The 23,404-nt window shown below is 40.7% G+C and overlaps 1 protein-coding gene across 1 annotated transcript in view; it reads left to right on the plus strand.

Annotated features, from left to right (window-relative positions):
- The first annotated feature begins 4,164 nt into the window (after window positions 1–4,164).
- CNIH3 (cornichon family AMPA receptor auxiliary protein 3) overlaps window positions 4,165–23,404 on the plus strand; it is a 46,110-nt gene continuing 26,870 nt past the window's right edge. Inside the window, exon 1 of the mRNA XM_040612400.1 lies at window positions 4,165–4,456. Coding sequence (XP_040468334.1) covers window positions 4,376–4,456 — 81 coding nt within the window. The 5' untranslated portion in view covers window positions 4,165–4,375. The remainder of the gene's footprint in view (window positions 4,457–23,404) is intronic.

A 23,404-nucleotide genomic window follows, 5' to 3' on the forward strand; every position in this document is an offset into this window, starting at 1 on the left:
ATGGCTTTTACTCTAGCAAGCACTTGCTAATATGTTACACTTAAAGCTATACATTGTAACAATATATGAATCTCAAAACTACAAACCACCTTGGCTGAGGGTAGACCACCTTGCTGGTGGATATATGGGGATTTTAGCCTCTCACTTCAGGGACTACTGGTCTTATAAATATTTGTCCTTTAGGTTTATACAGTTGTGATACTTATATGGGAGTTGAAAGGACTCGTTAGCAGTCCCTTCTCATCTCTGATGACATTCTATAAATTAGCCACTGGAAATTTCTTTCAGTACCTTCAAATTCTTTCATTATCTAGCACAAAAGGTCATTTTGTATAAAATCAAGTGCTCCAAGACCTGCTAATGTAAGGGCATCCTGAACTCATAAATCTACTAAATCTATTTTCACAAAGTATATAGGAACATTGGATGTCATTTGGTTTTGAGGGCCGTCTGTTACTCACCAGATGTATTCCTTTGTCATTATATAGTGAATGAGTTTCTATAGTCCCTTCATAGAGGTCCTCACAAAGTAAAAAGCCATCCTTAAGTAAAAAATCCCAAATCCTCTTTGTTTGTGCCTTGACCTATGATATTATTTGCAGACTGATAGCTTTGAAAATAAGCATCTCGGTACCAGCTGTTCAAAAGGAGCACCACAATCTATCCTCTTGTGATGACTCTGTATGAACTTGGGATCAGACTGTATTACAAAAAAAGTCTGCTTGATTCTCTAATTCTATCAGGAACTTGCAATCTTATTTTCCAATAAATATGCATGGTAAAGACAAACACTTTCTGTTTACAAACACCAAGTCTGAACCACAGAACATGCTTCAGTGATAATTGTAGCATTCCAAAATTGAATCTCCTCAGGTAAAGCAAGGACCCTTACAGTCTTTTGTAAAAACCCTTTCTCCAAAGGTTTTACAAACACACTGTCACAATCTGTTTGTGTGTATTGTGGGATACAGCCTACAAAACCAGTTCATTAAAAAACTTGTGCTAGGAAGTATTGTTATGCTTGAAGTACCTAGCGTGACCCACCAGCAAATACATTTAAAAGAAATAGTCCTGGTTAAAGAGGAGAGAATACAAACGATTTTTTAATCAATCTGAACAGTAATTTACTTTCCATTTCTTACTGACTTTCTACTTGGTCTGAAATTCATCTCTGTGCTTCAGTTTCCTGAATAATTTGTGCTGTTGCATTCCTGGGTTACAGGTGTGTGCCCCAGGGTGAGAGCAGCAGTCCCTTCCGGGCATAGTTTGGGAATACACTACCTGAAGGAAGCACAAGCATTTGTGAAATTTTGAAGACAGAAGAGTGAAAGATGGGGTGCTAAATCTGAGGCTGTGGCTGCTAAAATGGGCTGCTGAACACCAGAGAGCAAGGATTACTGCATTTTCCAACAAACTGCTGCAGAACTTCCGGGCCTTTTATTTCCATAACAGAAAAGAAACCCAGGTGTGTCTCAGCCTGTGGATGTATTTTCTTTTTTTTTTACTTTGGGAAAAGAAGTGCTAAAATAACAGTTTTGGAAGCAACAGTTTTTTTCTAAAGGAGGTTATACTCTGTATTTTTCTGATTTGCCTGTTGCAGATCCCTTCAGCTGATAATGCTGCATCCTTAGCTCCCACACCCTCTGTCCTGGCCTCTGTGATACGTATTATTTCAAAGAAGCACAGTTGGGTGCTAGACCATAATTTCTCATGCAGCTAGGATCAGATCCATCAGTTTATTTGAAGGTTAGGACCAAGACTTTAAAGTGGATGGGGAGCTAACAGACAGACTGATGTTCTTGCTGTGTTCACGGGGGCTTAAACCAGGCAGATGAGGGTCAGGCATATTGATATTATTTTCACCTTTTGCCTCAGATACCATGATTTGCAGTAGTCTTGTCCAGAAATGACAAAGGCTCCCTACAGTAAGGTCCTCATGCCACAGATAACTGTGATGAGTTTGTAACAAGATGGAGATAAGGAAGACTTTTTAGTGATTACTGAGACAAATCTCTGGGACTTACTGAGTGAAGGGTAAATCTTTTGTTACTCTCCGTCACTAAAATATCTCAGGATACTTCAGGTATCCTCATGGTATAATGTAAGAAGTCAGTAGGACAAATGTGTCCTAAATGCAACTTGATAGATTTTTCTTTTCACTGTGAATCAGAAACTTTTGCAATTAGTCAGCCACTAGCAATGATTAATAGCTAGAAATACACCTAATGGGCAATATATATTTCAAAATGAGTATCAGGAAAGACTGTGTGATCTTGGAAGTGCTTGGCTGTCGACCTGTCATCTTGCAAAATGAGAAACAAATATTAGCCTGTGTGTCTGTTGAAGAGCTCCAAATACATAGCTGGAATGTAAATGAAGATTAGAGACAGTGAAAAACAGGAGACTATTTACCTTGGAGTGTAGTAATAAACTGAGATTTAACAGTTGTTTCCACTTCTGTCTTTTATGATACCTACAGTATATTTATATTTTTATAGATATGCATATATATGTGTGTGTGTGTGTACATATAAGTGCTCCAGAAAAAAAAAAAATTATTTTTCTTGGAAGCATCAGGGGTTTTTGTGCGTTTAATCTTAACATAGGTAATATATATCCAGATACTAAAGTAACAGTGGCAAAATAAAATGAAAACAAATATCCAAAGACTTCTTCTGTACCTCATTTGTAGCTCTTTTCAAAATGTGTGGTTATGAATAAACCATTTCTTTTGCAAGCATACACTCTGCAGGATTTCAGATACAAAAGAATTAAAAGGTCAGAGAATTACAATGTGTTTCTGCATCCCCATATGACAGCAAAGCTCATTACTGTTTGCTGTGTTCTGTCCTTCTTAATTAAAAGATCAAATCACATGTACAGTCTGGAGCAGCTTGACTACAAAAGTTTACATCCACCAGTTTATTCCTGATTTGTTTATTAATTACTGACCTTCACTCCTGACTCAAATCAGCACTCTTTCCTCAGGATAAAAGTGCGTATTGTGTTAAAAATAACATGTCGTCATTTTAAAGAAAACTGTGTTGTAAACATTTAAAAAGAAAGCTTGTACTGAACTTGGCTTTGTTGGAACTATGATCTCTTGTACCATGAAGTCTGACTTTTCACAGGCGACCTCTGGCAAATTTGCAAATAATTTTGTTACTGAACCCCCTCTTATCTGTAAAAGGATAGAAAAAAATGCTGTGAACTGAAATTCTTTTTGTTTTGTAAGGATATTTCAAATACATAGCTCTTGTCCATGGTTCTCAGAATATTTTTAAATGGGACTTCTGGTGGTTCTGTGGTATTTTCTCCTGAAAACTTTTTGCTTACACACCTGCTGTATTGTGCCAGCTGATGTGCTCCAAAGAGGTGGAAAAACTTTCAGTGGTAAATGTAAAAACAGACCCCCTGCAGAAGTGGCTAAGTCATATCTGGAGACGGTATGGATGCTGTTGAAGCCAAGGTAAGAAGCAGGGGCTTATCCCTCCTTCCTTATTTTCAGTATGTGCTTCAGCAATTGGGACATGGCATATACCTGGCAGCCATCGAGAGCACTCTCCCCGCTTGTGGCATTTGAGGAAAGTTTGTCTTTATTTACCCCAACAGTAAGTACCTTTCCCATCTGGTGGGAAAGGGCGGGCTGCTCCTGCTTTGCCGAGCCACTCCGGCGCAGTCCGCCGGCGCCTGGCGGGTTCCGTCCCGCCTCCCCTCAGAGGACGGCGGCCCCGGCGCCCGGCGATGCCCCGATGCAGCCTCCCGCCCCCGCGCTCCCCTCGGCGGCGAGGCCGCAGCGCGCCTCGCACCACTCTACCTGATCCTAAAAGGAAAAAAATGAAATAAAAAACACCCAACCGAAACCATTCCAAGTTTAGGCATATGATTACCTTCTCGGGATTTGGCCTAAACTGATCCCAGCCTACGCTCGTTCCTGTCACAGTGCTGCGATACGGCTCCAGTCAGACACACGCGGCAGCCCCCGCCCGAGTGGCGGCAGGACCCGCCGCCCCCGCTGAGGGACCCGCGGCCGCCCCCGCGGAGCAGATCCGCCCCTCGGGGAGCCCAGGCTGCGGGGGCCGCCCACCGCCAAGCCTCAGCGCGGAGGGGAGGGCGGAGGGGCCGTGCGGCAGAGGCGCTGCCGACGCTGCGGGGGTCGGGACGGGCTCGGCGGAGTGAGGAGAGCGGTTGTGAGGGGCGCGGCGGCCGCCCGGCCTCGCTGCCCGCCCGTCCCGGCTCTGCCCGCCTGAGACACTCCCCTCCGCCGTGAGGCAGCGCGGGCGCTTTGCCGTTCTCCCCGCTGGGATTTCGGGGGTCGCTGTGCTCCAGGTCGCCCGCCGGGACCTCCCGGGGGGCGCGGAGGTCTCTCCCCACCATGGCCTTCACCTTCGCCGCCTTCTGCTACATGCTATCGCTGGTCCTCTGCGCGGCCCTCATCTTCTTCGCCATCTGGCATGTGAGTACCCCGGCCCCCCGGGCCACTCCGCCGCCCGCGGGGACCGTTGAACACGGCCCCAGCCCTTGGGGGTCGGGGTCGGGCAGTGCGGGGAGAGGGGCGGGAAGCAGAGGCGAAGCCTCCACCGCCGGCGTCCCACGGCGGGAACGGCGCCTCCCGCGCTTCCCCCGCCGGCCGCCCCGCCCCGCCAGGACGGGCAGACCGCGTCGCGAAACCTCTGCCCGGCTTATTTTATTTAGCAAGCGTAAAGACCAATGGCTTCTGTGATAGCTTATACAAATAAACCTGACCGTCCGCTCTTGCGGGAAGCGCTTGCAGCCTGAATGCTGCCCTAGCCCATCCAGGCTTGTGGGGACCACCCTGCGCTGTGGCTGAGGTAAAAAAAAGGTACTTGTGGCTGAGGTAAAAAAAGGTGCATGAGTACGATACGGTACTCGTAAGACCATCACTGACTGTGCTAAAACATGAGATCTTCGAGGTAAGAACAACTGTTTTTCTTGTCTGAGAAGAGGGCATTTTGAAGGAGAAACCACCCCATACTTGATGAAGCGGGTAGGTTTTTCCTTCAATAAGTACTGTGTTAATAACTTTTTAAAAAGTCAGATTTGAATGTGAAACTTCCTCATCCTTCTAATGCATGAACTGGGTATTAGAGTCCACCTTTACTAATCTCACTCAAAAGTGGTGGTGCTCATTCCTTGCTGTACAGTGGGTGGCTGTGGTAGGCATAAGCATGTAACTTGGAAGGTGTTTTATTTCCACAGTAGTGCAATTATTGTGCATAATTTGCAGTTCTTTTAAACAGTTACATATGTTGGAATTCTTTATGCTCTGTGTGTGTGCTACACACATAACTTAATGCCGTGAACATTCAGGGTGGAACAGGATAAGTTGAAAAATAGAGCAAGTCTCACAAATGCCCCTGCAGATACCTGATGGAGTAAGATTGAAAAAAACACTCCTTTGACTAACAAGTAAGGGAAATACAGAATTTTATTTTTATTAAAGCAAGAGTAAAGCAGCTAGCTCAGTTGTATGTAAGTGTATTGGAAATATGAAACAGATCACTGTGCTGTGAGAATATTTTGAAATAAAATCATTTTGAACTCTTAATGGTGCAGTTCTAATTTTTTTTCTTATTAATGAAACCACAAAAGTGTGATGGTAATGTCAAGTACTTAGTGATATCAAGTACTGCAAGGCTGAAAACCTGTAGCAGTCAACTGCTGTGCTCCTGTTCTCTGGAAAAAGTAATAGTAAAATTTAGACCATTACTCATGTTTTCTTGCCTCCTCTTCCCCAAACCTTTAGGTCCCCAAAAATGAGAATTCTTCAGCTTCTTTAAAGGGTTTGGAGTTAGAAGTGTATTCTACTCTGAATCTCTTGCTATAAATTAAACAGTTACTTCCTTCATTGCTATCACAATTTTAATGATTTTTTAAAATGCATTTGAAGTCTGTTATTGTGTTGTCTCTTTTCTCGAATGAAATTGTTCTCTGAAGACATATAGTACTTATAGAAGATTAATTTGCTGGATTTGCTACAAAAAAAATTACCTGCTCTAGGTGAACCTGCGTTACCAGGGAGTTGGGCTAGATGATCTCCAGAGGTACCTTCCAGTCGTGAGCATTCTGTGATCCTGTGAAATCAATGTAGTTACTGCAAGTTTAGTGAAATATTTTTCAACTTTCAGTTTGTAAACTCATGGAGAGCAATCCCTTAGCTTCATAAGCGGCAACTGGGAAAGGAGACCTTTTGCCAGTAGGCTTATGTTTATGGTGCATGTTTCTTATATATGGTGAAAAATTGTTGAGGAGTTGAAATTGAAAATGGGTGGAAATGCTGCTCTATTGTAACAGAGCAAGAATTGGTACTGGTTTTTCTTATAAACGGATAACAATTCTATTAAAATACATGGTTTGTGAAGGTCATAGAACAACAGATTTAACACCCTGCTGGAATAAACGTTTAAGCATACCCATTACCAACATATACAAAACACAAGGGTTTTTATTAACCTTTCTGTAAGAATTGTTATAATCTTATTTCTTCTAAAATGTAGTCTAACATGTAGCTTATGTACTGAGTCATAGGAGTTTCTTTTACCTTAAACATCTCACTGTGAAAACCTTCCCAAGAAACAAAACTCCTACTCCTTCCTCATGACCTGATTTTTTTCACTGTAATGTACTTGTGAGGGACAGTAGATATGTTTTAAATAGGCCCTCATAAGGGCAGTGAAGGATTTTAGTAATTATATTTTCCTGGGGTTTAAGTGTTTTTGTGTTGTGTTTTTTTTTTCTTTTTAAACACACATTGGGTTACTAAGAATAAGTTGTTGATAAATCTGAATGTCCCATCACTTTGAAAGATTTCTGATGTTCTAAGACTGAATGAGAATTTATATTTTGTAAATTATTTTAAAGGACAAGAAAAAACTGTGGCATTTGGACTTGATATTGTTCTAACCTGAAGCTGGCTGAGATTTGGGCAGTTATCTGGAATGAATTAACAGTGGATCAAATAAAATCTCATTTTCTTCCTGCTGGGAAGTCAGATGAATTACAGTTTTCATTAATGATGTAATAGGTTCAGTAAAAACTGTGAAACCAAAACAAAAGAAGAGGGTGAAATGAGGATTTTTATTTTTGGAAACTGCTTTTCTTATGCCTTTCCTGTAAGAAGTGAAAGGCTCTCTATATGTTCCTGTGCCCTGTATTCTTTGGGGGCAGAATGAAGTCGGCCAGAACATTTTAAAGGAATTATAAATAGAATACAGGAACTTCTTCAGACATCTGAAACATGTAATAATTCTTTTTCCTGCCGTTGAGAGATCTTATATACGTTGCCAGTGCTGTCTATCATGATAACTCCCCTCCCTTCCCCCAAAATTAGACACTGTCAGAAACTTGTGTTTAAACTGTGCACAAGATTTATCTTAACGTATTTTTGCTGTAATTTTACTCATATCTATTAAATGAAAGAAAAGGGCTGAAAAATTGAATTCTCCATGTATTACATAGTACCAATACTACTCTGTGGTACAGGAATTTTTTAAGCATTTAGGTTGTTCAGTGACCACATCAACCTCTATCTGTAATGACACAGTATTAATAACATCATGTAGAAGTGGATGTTTTCATGCCACTGTTGTGGAAATGTACTAGAGAATTGAGTAGAGGATGGTGACCTTTCTGTTTGGTTTCTTCTAACCAGGCTCTGGTTATTCTCATTATAGCATTATATAGGCTGTTTCAAAACCAGCTTTTTCGGTGTTCAGAGTAAACTTCATGTAACACTGTGTATTAGTCCTTTCAAAATTCAGAAAATCTTATCCATCTGAGGCCTAAAACTTTTCTCTGAGGTTGAATTCTCCTAAGTATACAGTTTGGTCAAGTTGGTTATAGTTGAAGCCATATTAGCTGAATGTGTATCAGCTAAATGAAACTGTCTTCAAATGAAGTTAGTGAGCGTCAAAATGTTGAGGATACTTTGGGGAATGAATATCACTTGTGGGGAAAAAGTACTACACAGAGACACCTCAGTACAATTAGGTATGTGCTGCATGTGACTCCTGTTGCAGAAATGCAGTTAGAATAGTGCTTCGTTTGGTTTACTAGCTGAGGTATCTTTTCAGTGTGTTTTGGCCAAGGTGTTGTCTCATCTGGACTAATGCAGCTGAGCGTATTTTGGTGCAGTTGCATGATACAACTAACGGAAGAATTTGGTCTATTAACTACATAATTTTATATCCTCACCTGATCATGATGTAAACTCAAGAAGAGTATGTGGTCTTACTACTAATAATCACAGATGCTTTGTTTCGCTGTCCTCAGCTCTTGTTCTTCTCTATTAGCATCTTTTTACTAGTCGGTTTTACTCCATTCCTAAACTACCTTGAGCTAAGATTTAGCTTCCTGTTAACATATAACATAGCTATGTCAAGTCTGTTTGAACTCCCAACAAGATTTGACATACCACCTTCATTTCTAATATAGCTCCACTGAGTTGTGTCTGAAGTTGACCAAATTGTGGTTTATTTGTCATCACCTAAAATGTGACATGTTTGTGTAAAGTCTGCAGCACTATTATGCTCTTCAAATACATTGGTTTTGGGTAATTTGAGTCCTTCCCTTTTAAAATAATTTAAGGTTAAATTATCTGCTTGGTAATTTGTTATTTTAAGGAAAGCTGTAAGAAAAGAGCTTTTCAAAGTATTCCATTGTCACATGTTCCACAGTAAACCAATTCATAAATACCAAGAACATTACTGTAAAAAAAAAAAAAAAAAAAAAGCATCAGTGGTGGGCCATCTTTTTGTTGAACTCATGCCAGCATATCTTTGAATGTGTGGGACTGCTTCATAGCTGGTAGTACTTAAGGATTGCCAGAAAGTATTAGGAGTATCATGCCAGTGAAAAAATTAATGCTACCAGCCTAAGAAGCTGTACCAAATAGAATGCTTTGGAGTATTCAGATGTAATTGTGAATTCATATGAATCTGGGAGCAACTCTCTGGCACAAGAAAAGTTGTATACACTGAAATTGGTGACAGTTAACTTGAATGAAGCATAAGAAGAATAAAGCAGCAGAGTATGGAAATTTTTTTCTTTTTTTCTTTGTGTTTTTGTTTTTGGTTATACCTTCCTCCCTTTTTCTTTTGAAGTGTGCAGTTAGTATTAATCCTGATAACTGCCTCAATATGAGTTTGGCTTGATTTTAAGTATACCTGTGAACTTGTAACTGTTAAAACAGTGGGAGGCAGTGACTGAACAGAGTAATATAGGCTGAGGTTGACTTCTAGTTTTAAAGTAAAGCATCCTTTTTTGCAAACACCAGGGGAAGGAGCCCTATGCTCCTATTTAGTGCTGTTTCTGCTGTTGGCTTTGTGTATTGTGTTTAGCAGACAGCTTGAACTATCTGTGCCTTGTTTTCTCATTTACTAAGTGGGGGTAATAGAACTAAACTCCAAGTACTGCATGTAATGCTATTTAACATCTATCCCTAAAATGCCTTTGCTTTCTGACAGAAGGTGCTATGTACATACGAGATGTTGCAATTTCTGTTATTTGTCGCTGTGGACCAGATTTTATTAGTACTCAAGTTGCAGTAGCTTAGGTAAAAAATTCTAAAGCTCTCCAAGAGTTATGTATTTGGTTAATATTTGGTATCTGACTCACTTAGGCTTCCTCACAAAATTCCTGGCCTAATTATTGATAAATTGTAGAACCTTACTTTTAAAGATACAAGAAAAGTACACAAGAGAATAATTTAAAGCATGGATTGATAGCAGATTCAGTTGAGTAAAGCACTTTGGTCACAAACCAGGTGCTAGTCTATCAATGTTTTCTGTGTATCAGTGTCTTATTGTTTCTGTAATTTTAGTTTGGAGGATAGCTGTCTCACCTGAAACAGTAAAGAGATATATGAGTTCACTTGAACCTGTGCTTGTCTTCAGTAAAGGCTGCCAGTCCTCTCAATTTAACTTCATCACAATGCTTTAAGAGCCTGTCTTGAAAAGAAAGTAATTTCCTTACAGACTTGTGGTCAAGCTTGAATTTTCTTTCATGTATTGAAGTTCAGTGCTGTCCTTTAATGAGTCATTAATTCAGTTCTCTGAGAGTATTGGATAATTACATGACTAAAACTAAAATCAGATTAAAGCTGGATGAATGGGAGCACAAATGTTGTTCCTGTATGCTATACATATTTCTTGAAGACATTTTTTCTTCTGTGAGCAGCTAAACACATTGTCTCTGGAGGTTTCATAGTCATGACAGTTTAAGGAATGAGTCTGATATTTCCACTCTTTTTAAAGACACAGCACCACCAGATTGGTCTGGCTATAACATACCTTGACAGTTCCCTTACAACTTTTCTTTCAGAAATTCTTCCTATTAATGCTGACAGACAGATGTTAGGCCAGGCAGCACAGGCTGTGGAGCAAACTATATTTTATATATTGAGAATAAGTGTATTTCAGTTTAGTTACCTTGTCATTCTTAAATAATAATTAAAAAATCATAGAAGTCTTCAGGCTTTACCACAGACTTAAATGCTGCGGAATTGGATCTCTGTGTATGCTTGAACAGTTATGATGAGATTTGTTTGGAGAAGGGTTTTAAACTATGAGTGGTTGCCACTGGCTGTAATTCCAGCTGCTTCACAAGTCACAGTGACTCCGTTATCTGTGTAAAATAAATTATTCTGTGAAGTCTTATGCCTCCCACAGAAAATTTGCAGAGAATTATTTAAATGCTATTTGGTTGTCATATATCCGATATTTTTTTGGTCTTAAGATTAGTTGGAAAATCTACTTACTAAAAGGTTTTTATATCCAAATTGGTAAATAATGTATTTCTAGTGATTTTTTAAAAACTGCTATGCTTGTTAATAAGCAAGGCAATATAGCTGTCTTATTTTATTAGACTCTGAGTACAACTCTTAGACTGAGTCTGAGGTATGAGGTTATAGCTTGTTACATGTATTTGTTTATTCAGCCACAGCATACTACATGAAATCACACTTAAAATATTGAATTCAACCCTCAGCCATCTGGCTTAGTTAATTCCCCCCACCCCAACATAAATATCCTTATATCAAAATATTTTTCAGAAAGAGGAAGAAGCTTAGCAGAAAATAAGCATCTTCTCCTTGTAGATACTAGACTTCTCTGTGACCTGTTTCTCTTCCTCAGTGCCTCTGACGTGCAGTTGATCTATAACCAGCGTTGCTGCTGACAGCTGGAGGTGACTCTACCAGGCAGTGAAACTAGGTCTCACTTTAGTCATAAGCTGGGAATATTGAGAGACTTTTCAGGAGGTTGGTGGTTTGGAAAACACTTCCACTTTCTGTAGAAACAAAGCCTCTCTCCCATATGAAAAAAATAAGAATTATTATTTCCACTCTGCAAAGAGATAGTCACTTAAAGTCACAGGACAGTCAGTGGATGAGATAAGGGTGGAAGAATGTCAAATACTGCTTGGTTTACTAGATCAACTTCCAGTGTTTCACAGTTGGAAATTCCCATTTAAAAACTCAATTTGTGACCATAATGATATGCAGAAAGTAAAATACAATTTTATTCACAGAATGTTTCCTATGTTCCTTGGTAATAATTACAACTTCAGAAATATCCAGTTCCTTTTAAAGGAATAATAAAAGGTTCATGGAGTAATTTCAGTTGGAAGGGACTTAGGAAATCATCTAGCCAAATCTCTTCTTCCAAGTGAGCCAGGCTGCTCAGGCTGTTATCCAGGTGACTTATGAACTCTCCATGGATGGAGAGTCCACAGCCTCTCTGGGAACCTGTTCCAGTGCTTTACTTCTCTCACTGTGAACGTTGTTTTCTTATACGCAGCTGGAGTTTCTGTGAGTGCAACTTCTGACTTTTGCCTCTTGTCTTCTTGGTGCGTGCCCCAGAGAAAAGCTTTGTGCTGACTTCTGTCTAACCTCCCCCAGGGAACTGAATGCAAGATCATGGAGCAGATCCTCCTGGAAACTATGCTAAGGCATGTGAAAAATTAGGAGGTTATTGGTGACAGCCACCACTTCACTAAGGACAAATTGTGCTTGACAGTTTTGGTGGCCTTCTACAGCAGACTTACAGCATTGGTGGATAAGGAAAGAGCAACTGATGTCATCTTCCTGGACTTGCGCAAAGCATTTGACATTGTCCTGCAAGACATCCTTGTCTTTAAACTGGGGAGACATGGAGTTGATAGTTGGACTTCTTGGTGGATAAGGAATTGACTGGATGGTCACACTCAGTGGTGTGGTCAACAGCTCAGTGTCCAAGTTGGAACCAGTGATGAGTGGCATTCCTCAGGAGTCAGTATTGGTGCTGTTTAACATCTTTGTTGGCAACACGGACAGTGAGATTGAGTACACCCTCAGCAATTTTGCCAATGACACCAAGCTGTGCGGTGAGGTTGACAGGCTGAAGGGAAGGGATGCCATCCAGAGGGACCTTGACAGGCTTGAGAGGTGGGCCTGTGTGAACCCTGTGGAGTTCAACAAGGCCAAGTGCAAGGTCTTCAACATTGGTCGGGGCAATCCCAAGCACGAATACAGGCTGGACAGAGAATGGATTGAGAGCAGCCCTGAGGAGGACTTCGGGGTGCTGATGGATGAGAAGCTCAACATGACCCAGCAGTGTGTGCTTGCATCCCAGAAAGCCAACTGTATCCTGGGCTGCATCAAAAGATATTGAGGAACTGCAGTGCATCCAAAGGAAGGCGACAAAGCTGGTGAAGGATCTAGAGAGCAAGTCTTATGAGGAGTGCCTGAGGGAACTGGGTTTGTTTAGTCTGGAGAAGAGGAGATTCAGATGGGACCTTATAGATCTCTACAACTACCTGAAAGGAGGTTATAGACAGGTGGGGGTTAGGTCTGTTCTCCCAGATTACAAGCAATAGGACAAGAGGAAACAGCCTGAAGTTGTGCCAGGGGAGGTTTTGATTGGATATTAGGAAAAATTTCTTCACTGAAAGGGTGGTCAAGCATTGGAACACACTGCCCAGGGAGGTGGTGGAATCGACATCCTTGGAAGTGTTTAAAAAACACGTGATGGTGCTTAGGGACATGGTTTTGTGGTGTACTTGGCAGTCCTGGGCTAGTGGTTGGACCTGGTAATCTTAAAGGTCTTTTCTAACCTAAATGGTTCTATGAAAAGAAGTGTGCCCAGCAGGCCAAGGGAGGTGGTTCTCCCCCTCCACTCTGCTCTTGTAAGACCTCACCTGGAGTACTGTGTTCAGATCTTGGGGCCCCCAATATAAGAAGGACATGGCCATGTTGGAGTGAGTCTGGAGGAAGGCCATGAGGGCTGGAGCACCTCTCCTATGAAGACAGGCTAAGAGAGCTGGGATTCTTCAGCCTGGAGAAGAGAAGGCTCCTTGGAGACCTTATAGCGGCCTTCCAGGACCTAAAGGGTCCCTACAAGAAAGCTGGAGAGGGACTTCTGATGAGGGTCTGTAGTGATAGGACAAGGGGGAGTGGCTTTAAACTGAAAGAGAGTAGATTTAGATCAGCAATTAGGGAGAAATTCTTTACTGTGAGGGTGGTGGGGTGCTGTAACAGGTTGCCTAGAGCAGCTGTGGATGCCCCATCCCTGGAGGTGTTCAAGGCCAGGCTGGAGAGGGCTTAGAGCAACCTGGTCTCATGTAAGGTGTCCCTGGCCATGGCAGGGGGGTTGGAGCTAAATGATCTTTAAGGTCCCTTTGAACCCTGAACCATTCTGTGATTAGATCCCGCCACAGCCAAACCTGCTTCCTTCAGTCTCTCTTTGTATATTATGTGCTCCAAACTTCTTTTGCTCACTGGAGTGGCCAGGTCCTTTTCTGCCGGGTTGCTCCCGGGCTGTAGTGTTGAATGTGGATAGTCTATCCCAGGTGCAGGACTTTGCCCTTGTCTTGGTTGACCATCATGAGGATGTTGCTGGCCAGTTCCTCCAGCTTTTCAAATCTGCTTCTAATGGCAGCCGTACCCTCTAGTATGTCAGCTGATCTCCCCAATCTGTTGTTATCTGCAAACTTGCCCCATCTGTCACAGCTTCCAACTCATTGATGCCAATACCAAATAAGGCTTGTTCCAGTATTGATATCTGAGGAACTCCACTCTTAACTGGGCATCAATCAGACTTGAAACCAGTGACCATTACCCTTTCAGTCTGATGGTACAGCCAGTTTTTCACCTTGTAGTCTGCCCATCCTATCCTCCCAGTTTGAGTACAAAACTTCTCTGCCAAGACACAGCATCTTCCTCTTGCTTAGTGTTTCATTGTGTGCCCAGAAAAATTCAGAGGAACATCAATGCACTTTGTGAAGGCAGGACAAGAGTCTTTATACTTTTTTCCGCTTCTCATTGAAAAAGTATTACTATATAAAGCAAGGATTTATTTTAGGAATGTCATTGTAAGAAGTTGCATTAGAAGGCACTGAAAAATGACAAAACATTTACAATGGAAGTAGGTTTTCTCAGCAAGATACTGCAGGAGTGCTGAACTTGCAGCTCCAGTTTTGATAATGTGAGCACATGAAGCAGAACGTAAGGGAGATGAAGAAATAGTGCCTTTGTTGAGTTGTCCCATAGTACACTGCTTGCTACTCCTCACCAACGTGTTAGGTCGTGAAAAACCTTTGGGTTGGTTTTGGGTCCTTTTGTATTTCTGTGCTTTTGCGGGTCATGTCATATTATAACTATCAGGTGGATTTTTATTTTTTTTAAACACAGCTGAAAGTGTGTAAGCTAAGCACATCACTGGATGAACCAAAGGTTAAAAAATTAAGGCAATCTACAGTAAAATTGTGAGAATTAGAAAGTTATAGTCTTTGCAATTCTCTGATAACAAATACTATGCAAGCGCCAGGCATTGTTGATACCAGTGCCATTTTTTTTTAATAGAATGACATTTGATTTTTGAACGCTTTTAAATGCCAACCATCTTCATGCCATAACTCAGTGTTTGAAGTGTTTGATTGTTTAGTCAATCTTCTGTTGCATTATTATTTTATTGTGTTATGAGTTCTGGCTAAATAGTTCAGATTGTATCACCATTAAGTATAAACTGCCTTGTACATTCACAGAGTGGACATTGATAAGCAAGCATAATGAAAGCTTCACTGAGATCAATTTGATTGTGTGTACTTCAGTTTTTCTTCTCTCAGTATGATATAAACACTATTAGCAGATCCTTTAGAAAATTGATTTGCTGATCATTTAAATGGCAGGCCTGTTTGGAGCTGTGCTGAAATCCTTAGCCTTAATCATGCTCCTGTAATTAAACTAAGGAGTTTCATAAGAACATAATTGAACAGATGAGGATGCTTTTTGAGCTGCTCTTACTTTACTCTCAACGTTTGACCATTTTTACTGGTTGCTGTATTCCTTCCCCTTGCCCTATTTCTGCAACCACAGCTGCATTACTGTTGTATTCCTTCACCTTCCCTTATCTCTGCAAACACAGCTGTGTGGCTGGTGGTCTTTTCGTGTGTGTGTGTCTTTGCCTTGGAGTTATTTCCTCCCAAGTTCTGCCTGGCCTCCTTTTGGGAAAGAAAGATAACCTGGGAAGGTCTTGAATCTCATCGTCCCTGCCTGATGCCGCCTGCAACAGAAGAGTTCCTGTTTCCTTGTTCTGCCTCTTGCTGGTCTAGTGGGGTCCTGCTGTGGCCCTGGGAGGCAGGAAGCACAGATCTGGCAGCATTTCTGCCTGCCAACCCACAGCAGGCTCCTTTCTGAGACAGTGTTGGTAGGGCCCCACTGTTGAGTGGATAGTGGGGGGTAAAAACAGCGTGGGAAGGGGGAAAATGGGACTGTGGGAAAGAGGAGTTCGGGGAGAAAGAGATGAAGGAAAGAGCAAATGAGAGGAAGAAAATACAAGGGACTAACAAGAGAGAAGATTTAGAGCACAGAATTCTTATTTGGAAGACAATTATTTGAGAAGGCTGCTTTATTCTAGAAGGTATGGTTGAATTCAGGTGGTGGACGCTTTTAGACAGCTTGTGTAATGAGTCTTCTGTGTGGGTATGGTGTAATATGTGACATGCTTGAACAGATTTTTTTTAGTGACAGAACCCAGATGCCCTTATGTGTTTCCTGGATTTTGGTGACTGTGTATACATCACTGCTAGTAGGAATAGAGAATGCAGGAGAGGGGGATAAGAATTAGCAGCAGCAACATGAAACCTGTGAGGAAATGGAAGAGAACTCAATGTAAAGAGCGTGTGGGGGTATGGGGAGGTAATACTGCTCCCAAGCATGTATCAGTGTAACGGAAACTAAAAATGTCAAAATAATAACTTGTAACAATACGTAGGAATCTTTGAAAGCTCACAATTAGAATAAATTGTGGTGTGGTGTTAAGACTGGAAACTAGAGACAGCACTAGCCAACTAGCAAATCTTTCATCCATGACTTACCTTACTGTTACTGAAAAATAATCTTCTCTGTTGATCTTGTTCTCTTACCTCCTTCTTTGGAGCAAGTATTTTTTTTTCTAGTTGTATCTATTCCAGTACATTATCCCATCTGTTTACTACCCTTTCCATGAATTTATTCTGCAGAAACATCCTGTTTATTCCTAGCTTTGGAATTATCAGTTTTGTGCTGTTAACTAATAGAAACAGTGCTTCAGTTCGTTTTGAGAATAATTTGTGAAGATGGAGCTTTGTGGCTTCAGTGTATCTGTGTCTTTCTGCTCACCTATCTCCCATACTGTAGTTTTGATGAGAAGAAAAAGACAAGTAGAAATGTTGCGTGGGAGCACGTTACATTTAAGGTGGGGTAAATTAGAAATTATTTGTAATTTTGAGGAATAATAGGGACAGAAAATAGCAGGCTATTGGTCCAATGTGACCAGACTAAGACTTTTCCTCCTACCTTCATCATCTGGCCAGTCTTTTGTGTTAGGTCTTTCACCAGCTCATGTCTAGCATGTACCCAGCTCGGTGTGGAAAAAGCTGGGTAGTAAAAAAAGAATTTGGCCTATACAAGTAGAAGATGTACATCCTAGGGGTCTCATTTCTTATTGTGCTTTCTTAATTGGTATGGAGTTTAGTATAAAGAGAAGCAAGGCCAAAACAGTGCTCTTTCTTCTGCTGAAAGCAGAGCTCCCCAGCCTCTCCTGGGTTTGGATAGAAAATAATGCTGGTGATTTTTTTAACTCACCCTGGTTGGTTGAGAGGTCTGCAAACCAGTTCATCCGCACTAGCCATTACCGGAATCAGAGGCACAAATCTGAGGTCAACACCTCAGATGTAAAGCTTAGATTCAAGCTCCCATAATTTGCTCTTGGCCCATTGAAGAGATCAAGACTAGAGGTGAAGCTTTGGCCTAATTTCATACATCTGCTTGTTCAGTTTATCTGCAGATGTGGTCTTTGTTTGCGTCCTTTTCAGGACAGAAGAAAAAGCTGGTGCGAGAGTCTGTAAGACCTTTGCCTAGGTTGCCCTTTCTTAGCTTGCTGAATGTGTGGCTGTAAGTGGGAATCCGTGCTGTAACAGTTTGTTTGCTTTTCGAGACAGTCCTGACTATCAGATCAAGTCAGTACCTAGCTAACAAGCGACAGCATTCCTGATGTGACATACCAATTTGTTGTCACCAGTGTTCTGTGAGTAATTGATCTTGGGGTTTTGGTGCTGAACTGAAGAAATCGGAAGTGGTTAGATAGTGAAATGTTTAAAATGTTTTGATCTCGTTATCTGAATGGGAAAACCTGCTTGTTCTAGAAAGAATCCACCTAAAATACTCCATTGCATGTAGGAGGAGAAGGAGACCATATGCAGGGCAGAATACTGGTGGCATGCTTGTGTCAAAACTGCAAGGAGTGTGGGAGACTTATACTCAGTTCCCTAGTGCTGCAGAGATTCAACCTGTGTTTCCTGTAGCCTACAAAAGTGCATAGATTCAGAGCCTTTTGGGCTAGTGGAAAACATTGTCAAATAGTCTGTAAGATTTTATTGGTAGAAGGAGAAGAGCATGCACATAACCACTTGGGAGTGCCCACTTCATATCTGCTGCCTTTGGTTCAGACCCAGATACTGCCTTCACCACTGACTCACAGAGTCTCTAGACACCGATATCCTGCTAAATGGAATGTGGTCTCTCATTGTATAAAATTCTTACAACAGTGGGTCTCTTGCCGCTGTAATCCCTTCAGGGAAATGTATATTTATGCATGGTAGCATGATACCAAGAACTGACACTGTTACCTATGTTTCAAAAAAATGAGTAGCCTGATGGTTCAGATTCTCTTGTGAGAGATAGAAGACATGATTTTTTAAGTCTACTGAGGCAGAAGAATTTTCTACCACAGTGAATGTAATTAAACTTGTTATACATCTCCATGTACATGCAAGTTTTTTTTCTGTTAAGAACAATGTGGTGTATTAATCAGTTTTGTTTCTACTTGAAAATGGGGGGGGTGTTTCTTAATATTGGTAGCAACTGTTTGTGTACCTTTTAAAAAGAAAAGTTGAAGAGTGTGTTTGATTCACAGAATACTTCTACCTTCTGAACTGTTTCCCTGTACTGAATGCAGTAATGTAAGGCTTAAAATAAAAATAATAAAAAAAAAAAGACAACAAAATGATTAAATCCTTTGGGGAGGGAGGAAAGCATGGCAGTCTGGACTTACCTTAAAAATTCCTCCTCTGCTTGAGGTCTGTTTTGAAATGTGTTCTAGCTGCAGGGAGCAAAATTATTAGCCTATTTAGAAACAGGCTCTGTGCAGCTGTATTAGCATCGTCCCTCCTGCACAGCTTGCTTGCTTGCCTTCTTTCTCCTAATGAACTACGGTTTACATGTGCACAGCTGATTTTTGCCTGGCTACAGCTCAGCTGGTCTAGGCTGGAAGACAGTGAGTGGGTATAAAGTTGTAGTACAAGCAGAGGTAATCTCTGAACTCTGTATTTAGGGAATAGGCGGAACATTTGCCTCCTTCCTGAAGGAGGGGGTTGACATCTCTCCGTTTCAGGAAAACTGGGGAACACACTGCAGTGTCTGTGGTGAGCAAGTGAAATCTGTGTCCAGAATCATGTTGTTAGCCAGTAAAACTGTTTCTCCTTGCAGTTGGATGAAATTATTTTTAAAAGCCTGTTTCATAGCAGTTGTAGAAATCTGTCAATAGATGCTTGTCAAATCATCCTTCTGGGAGCATTGTGTTTACCACAGCATTTTGCAGCTGCTGAGGTTTTTTTAGTGGTTTTGTCAAAACTAATAGCAACAAGTGAATTATTTACATTCAGAAATCAGGTTCCTTTTTCAAATTGTTGTCTACAATGTTGCAGTAATAACCAGTAACTCATGGAGATACTAACTTTATATTCAAAGCACTCAAAGCTCTGTACAGTATGGTTGTGTTCCTGATGATAAATTTCTGTCTTCTTCACAGTGTGGGCGGAGTTTTTAATTCTTGTACTAATAGGTGAACTGTTTCAGGTGACTGCCAATAATTATTCTTAGTGGGTTCTCCTGTACCTTTCTAGAGGCTTGAATATCTGATTTGGCATAGCTGAAGCAATAATACTGCTTTGTCTGTGTATAGGTTTCGGTTGTGGGTTGGTTTTTTTTTTCCCCCTATAGTTTTTATTTATGCAAGGGAATACAGTGATGTAACTATACCAATGCAGACTGGTATGTTTGTGCATGCCTGCTCTCAGCAAGGGAGCCTTCCTCTATGGATTTGCATCAATATTTAACTAGAGTATAGTATAATTATGCCTCTGCATTTCCATAGGTAGATAGAAAAGCCTTTTGAATCATGTTTGCAGAATGGAGATTATGGATTTTTAATTTTGCATGTTGGAGTTTCTATTGGAAGAGTCTGAAGGAGGGCCATGAAGATGCTCAGAGGGCGGGAGTGCCTCTCCTATGAAGACAGGCTGAGAGAGCTGGGATTCTTCAGCCTGGAGAAGGCTCCTTGGAGACCTTATAGCAGCCTTCCAGGACCTAAAGGGTCCCTACAAGAAAGCTGGAGAGGGACTTCTGATGAGGGTCTGTAGCGATAGGACAAGGGGGAGTGGCTTTAAACTGAAAGAGAGTAGATTTAGATCAGCAATTAGGGAGAAATTCTTCACTGTGAGGGTGGTGGGGTGCTGTAACAGGTTGCCCAGAGCAGCTGTGGATGCCCCATCCCTGGAGGTGTTCAAGGCAAGGCTGGAGAGGGCTTAGAGCAACCTGGTCTCATGTAAGGTGTCCCTGGCCATGGCAGGGGGGTTGGAGCTAAATGATCTTTAAGGTCCCTTCGAACCCTGAACCATTCTATGTTTCTATTAAAATACTTATGATCTGGCTTGAATACTTGAGAAATTAAAATAAGATTTTCATGACTGTTAAGTTAGCTTAAGCTTCTAGTTAGAACCTAAAAATTTTAAATTTTGTTGACCTAAATGTAACATCCTTTTACAGACAAAAGAACTTCTATAAAAAACTGAAGACTAGGTGCTCAGGTGTATGTACAGCCCTGGACGGAGCCACAAGAAATCTGTTTGCATTAGCAATGTGTCTGGATTTTTGTGTGGAGAGCTGTTAATAGTGGCAGCATGTGAAATGCAAGTTGAGCAAGAAAATGCCATACAATTGTTAGTATGAAATCTGACAAATAGAACAATTTCCTGCCCTTGAGTGTTTTAAAACCATTTGCAATCTTAATCAAAAAAGGCACTGTTTAAAGAAATGCTCCGCTTTGGAGATGAACAGTGGTACAATAATCGGACAGAAATACATGGTTTCACTTCTCATGTGCTTTTAGTATACTGACAGTATTTTTTTTCACTAATATTTTGTGTGGTGCAGCAATCCAGAGGCTTTGGTAGTTCTGCCACTGATTCTGTAAATAATTTCATTTCTGTGAGCTTTGTTTTCCCCCTTGTATAAAAGATTGAAATTATATTTTCCTTGCATTTAAGGCCTTCGTTACCTTGAAGGAAGATTTATAACTGCAAGGCATTGTTAGTTGTTATTGTTTACTTCTATTAATATGTGGTGAATTAATAAGTGTAATATTCAGAAAAGTAAATACATTGGGGAGAGATAAGAGAAGAAAGGAATATATTTAATCTCACTTTCCTCTCTGCACTTTATTTGGCTGTAGTGTTAAGATTCTCATCAGAACCAGCATTTCAGATACTGTGGTCTGGGAAACTGCCAAGTTGCATGGACAGGTGTGATGAAAACATTTGATGAAAGAGATGTGAAACTTCTTTCTTTTTTTTTAATAGGTGTTTAACAAAAGGATGTAGTCAAGCAATAAAATATTATTAAAAGGATAAAATTCTCTGGTTTATGAGGCAGGTTGCCCACCCATTCATGCAGTTCTGAATAAACTTTCATATTTGGTAGCATGAACCAGATTGGCTCAACCAGAAGAGAAAGAGGGAAGAGGAACAAGCATCTTGAACAAATGTTCACGAGCCACATAGCTAGATTTCTTGTTGGGACTGTTTTCATAGCATTATGAGAATTGGGTAGCAAAAATTATTCTCTCAGTCTGTCACTTTGACAATGTCACCGTTCTCTGCATCTCACTATGGGCTTCCCTTACTCCGTCACCTCAAGACAGAGACTTAGCTTCCCTTTCAGGTCATCTTGTGTTCTTACTTGACTCTCTGTCACATGTTTTGTCAGTTGCTGCTTCTGCTCAACAAAAGCCAACAAAGTAACTCATCCAGCTTGCATCAACATGGTTCAAATATGATATGTGTTCAGCGCTATTTCCAAACACAGTAAATACGTCTGTACAGCAGCTGACATGCAGCCATGAAGCCAAGGAGCCATGCTCTTAAACCTGTCTGTCTTCTGTCCGTGTACTGACATGCAGATAGCCTACGAACTGCTGGTGTGGGTGCTGTGAAGGCTGTGTATGAGAGTGGAGGGGTAGACAAATTGTTTAAATGAACCATTAAAGATAGTTTCTTCAGGATGGGATTGTGGTGCATTGACAGGATGGTGGCAAGGAAACATATGTTAAGTGTTACTGTTCTGTTCTGTGGTTGTCATCAAGTTCTGTTTTATCTTAACTTTTCCAAGATGCCAATAAGCAATATATCCAACTTCTTTACTGTCACTGAATTCACACCCACGCCAACTCCACTGCCACCCTAAAACATCACATTCTCAATTAAAATATATTTCTGTAAGAGCTCAGTGATAAAAAAAAAAGCATCTTCCCTAGAAATGAGAGATGATAATTCATTCCTACCGTTAATAGGTGAAAATTTCAGTTTGATGGGTACATAAGCATGGCAAAAACTAAAATTTGGGTTCAAACTTATGTGAATACTTCATTATTCAAAGCTGTTATTGTCTAGAGAGATAAGCACAAAGTGTGCAGGTAATGAAAACAAATTTTCTAAGTATCATTGCAGTGGTAGCTGTACTGAAACATACATTGTCATCACAATTTCATCTGTTCAGTACGTGTTTAAACTGGGGCAAACTCTTTGCTGACTTACACTTTGAGTTTTGAGACTTACAGATGGTGTGAATTACCAGAGAATGCAACCAGTATTTTTATAAACCTTTAGTTTTATTAGGTGATTAACACCCACAAGTACACTTCTGTCAACAGAAAAAAGTACGGCTAGGGCAATGACAGAAAAAACTTCCTGCAATGTTCTGCAATGTGGAATCACAGGGAAAATTCCCCATCAGAAGGTGGTTTAATATCCATTGCCCATTCAATCCCTGGCCTCTTTCTGCAGTAATGATAAAAAATATTGGTAAACATGATACCTTTTTTTCCTGATACAGCTTTGCAAATAGATAACTTTTGTTGATTTTATTTTTTTTCTTGGAGTTGCTAAATAAATACCAAACAGTCTTCATTCTCTTTCTATGAAGCTGCGTGCAACATTAATGTTTACTAACAGAAATAAATTTCTCCTCTATGTAAGATCAGTCCCTGGCACATGTTTCCAAAAAGCTATCTACTTAGCTGTCTGTTTAGGTTTGTGACTAGAGGCTAGTAATTTTTCTTTGGAAGTCTGTTTATTGAGTGGCCTTTGGAGAGATGGGGTTGCTGATGTCCATTTCTATGTATGTTTTGTGGTCTTAATTGCTGCTCTGGATCAAATTAGATTGGGTAACTAAAAGATATCGAATGGTTTATAAAATACATTAATTTAAAGGTGAAATGATGGCAGTTCATATGGTGAAGAGTCCTGACTGGGATCTATTACATTGTTTGCCTCCAAATGAACTACTCTGTCAAGATGCTGACAAGTTTGGCAATTTCAGAGGTGAAACGGACCTTGAGCACACCCAGATGCTGTCCCAGAGCATTCGGCAGCTCTGATTGCCTGGTGTGTAGGAAGCAGGTAGCTGTACTGCATCCATCTGAAATGTAAACAAGTGCAAGGTTGTTTCTCTAGAATTTGGCCAAAACACTGCACCTCCTGTGAAAGCATTGTGAAATACTTAATGGAGGCAAGTAGTTAGTTATTTGATTTTTGT

This window comes from Falco naumanni, chromosome 12 (assembly GCF_017639655.2).
Source record: "Falco naumanni isolate bFalNau1 chromosome 12, bFalNau1.pat, whole genome shotgun sequence".
In the NCBI taxonomy this organism is placed as follows: Eukaryota; Metazoa; Chordata; class Aves; order Falconiformes; family Falconidae; genus Falco; species Falco naumanni.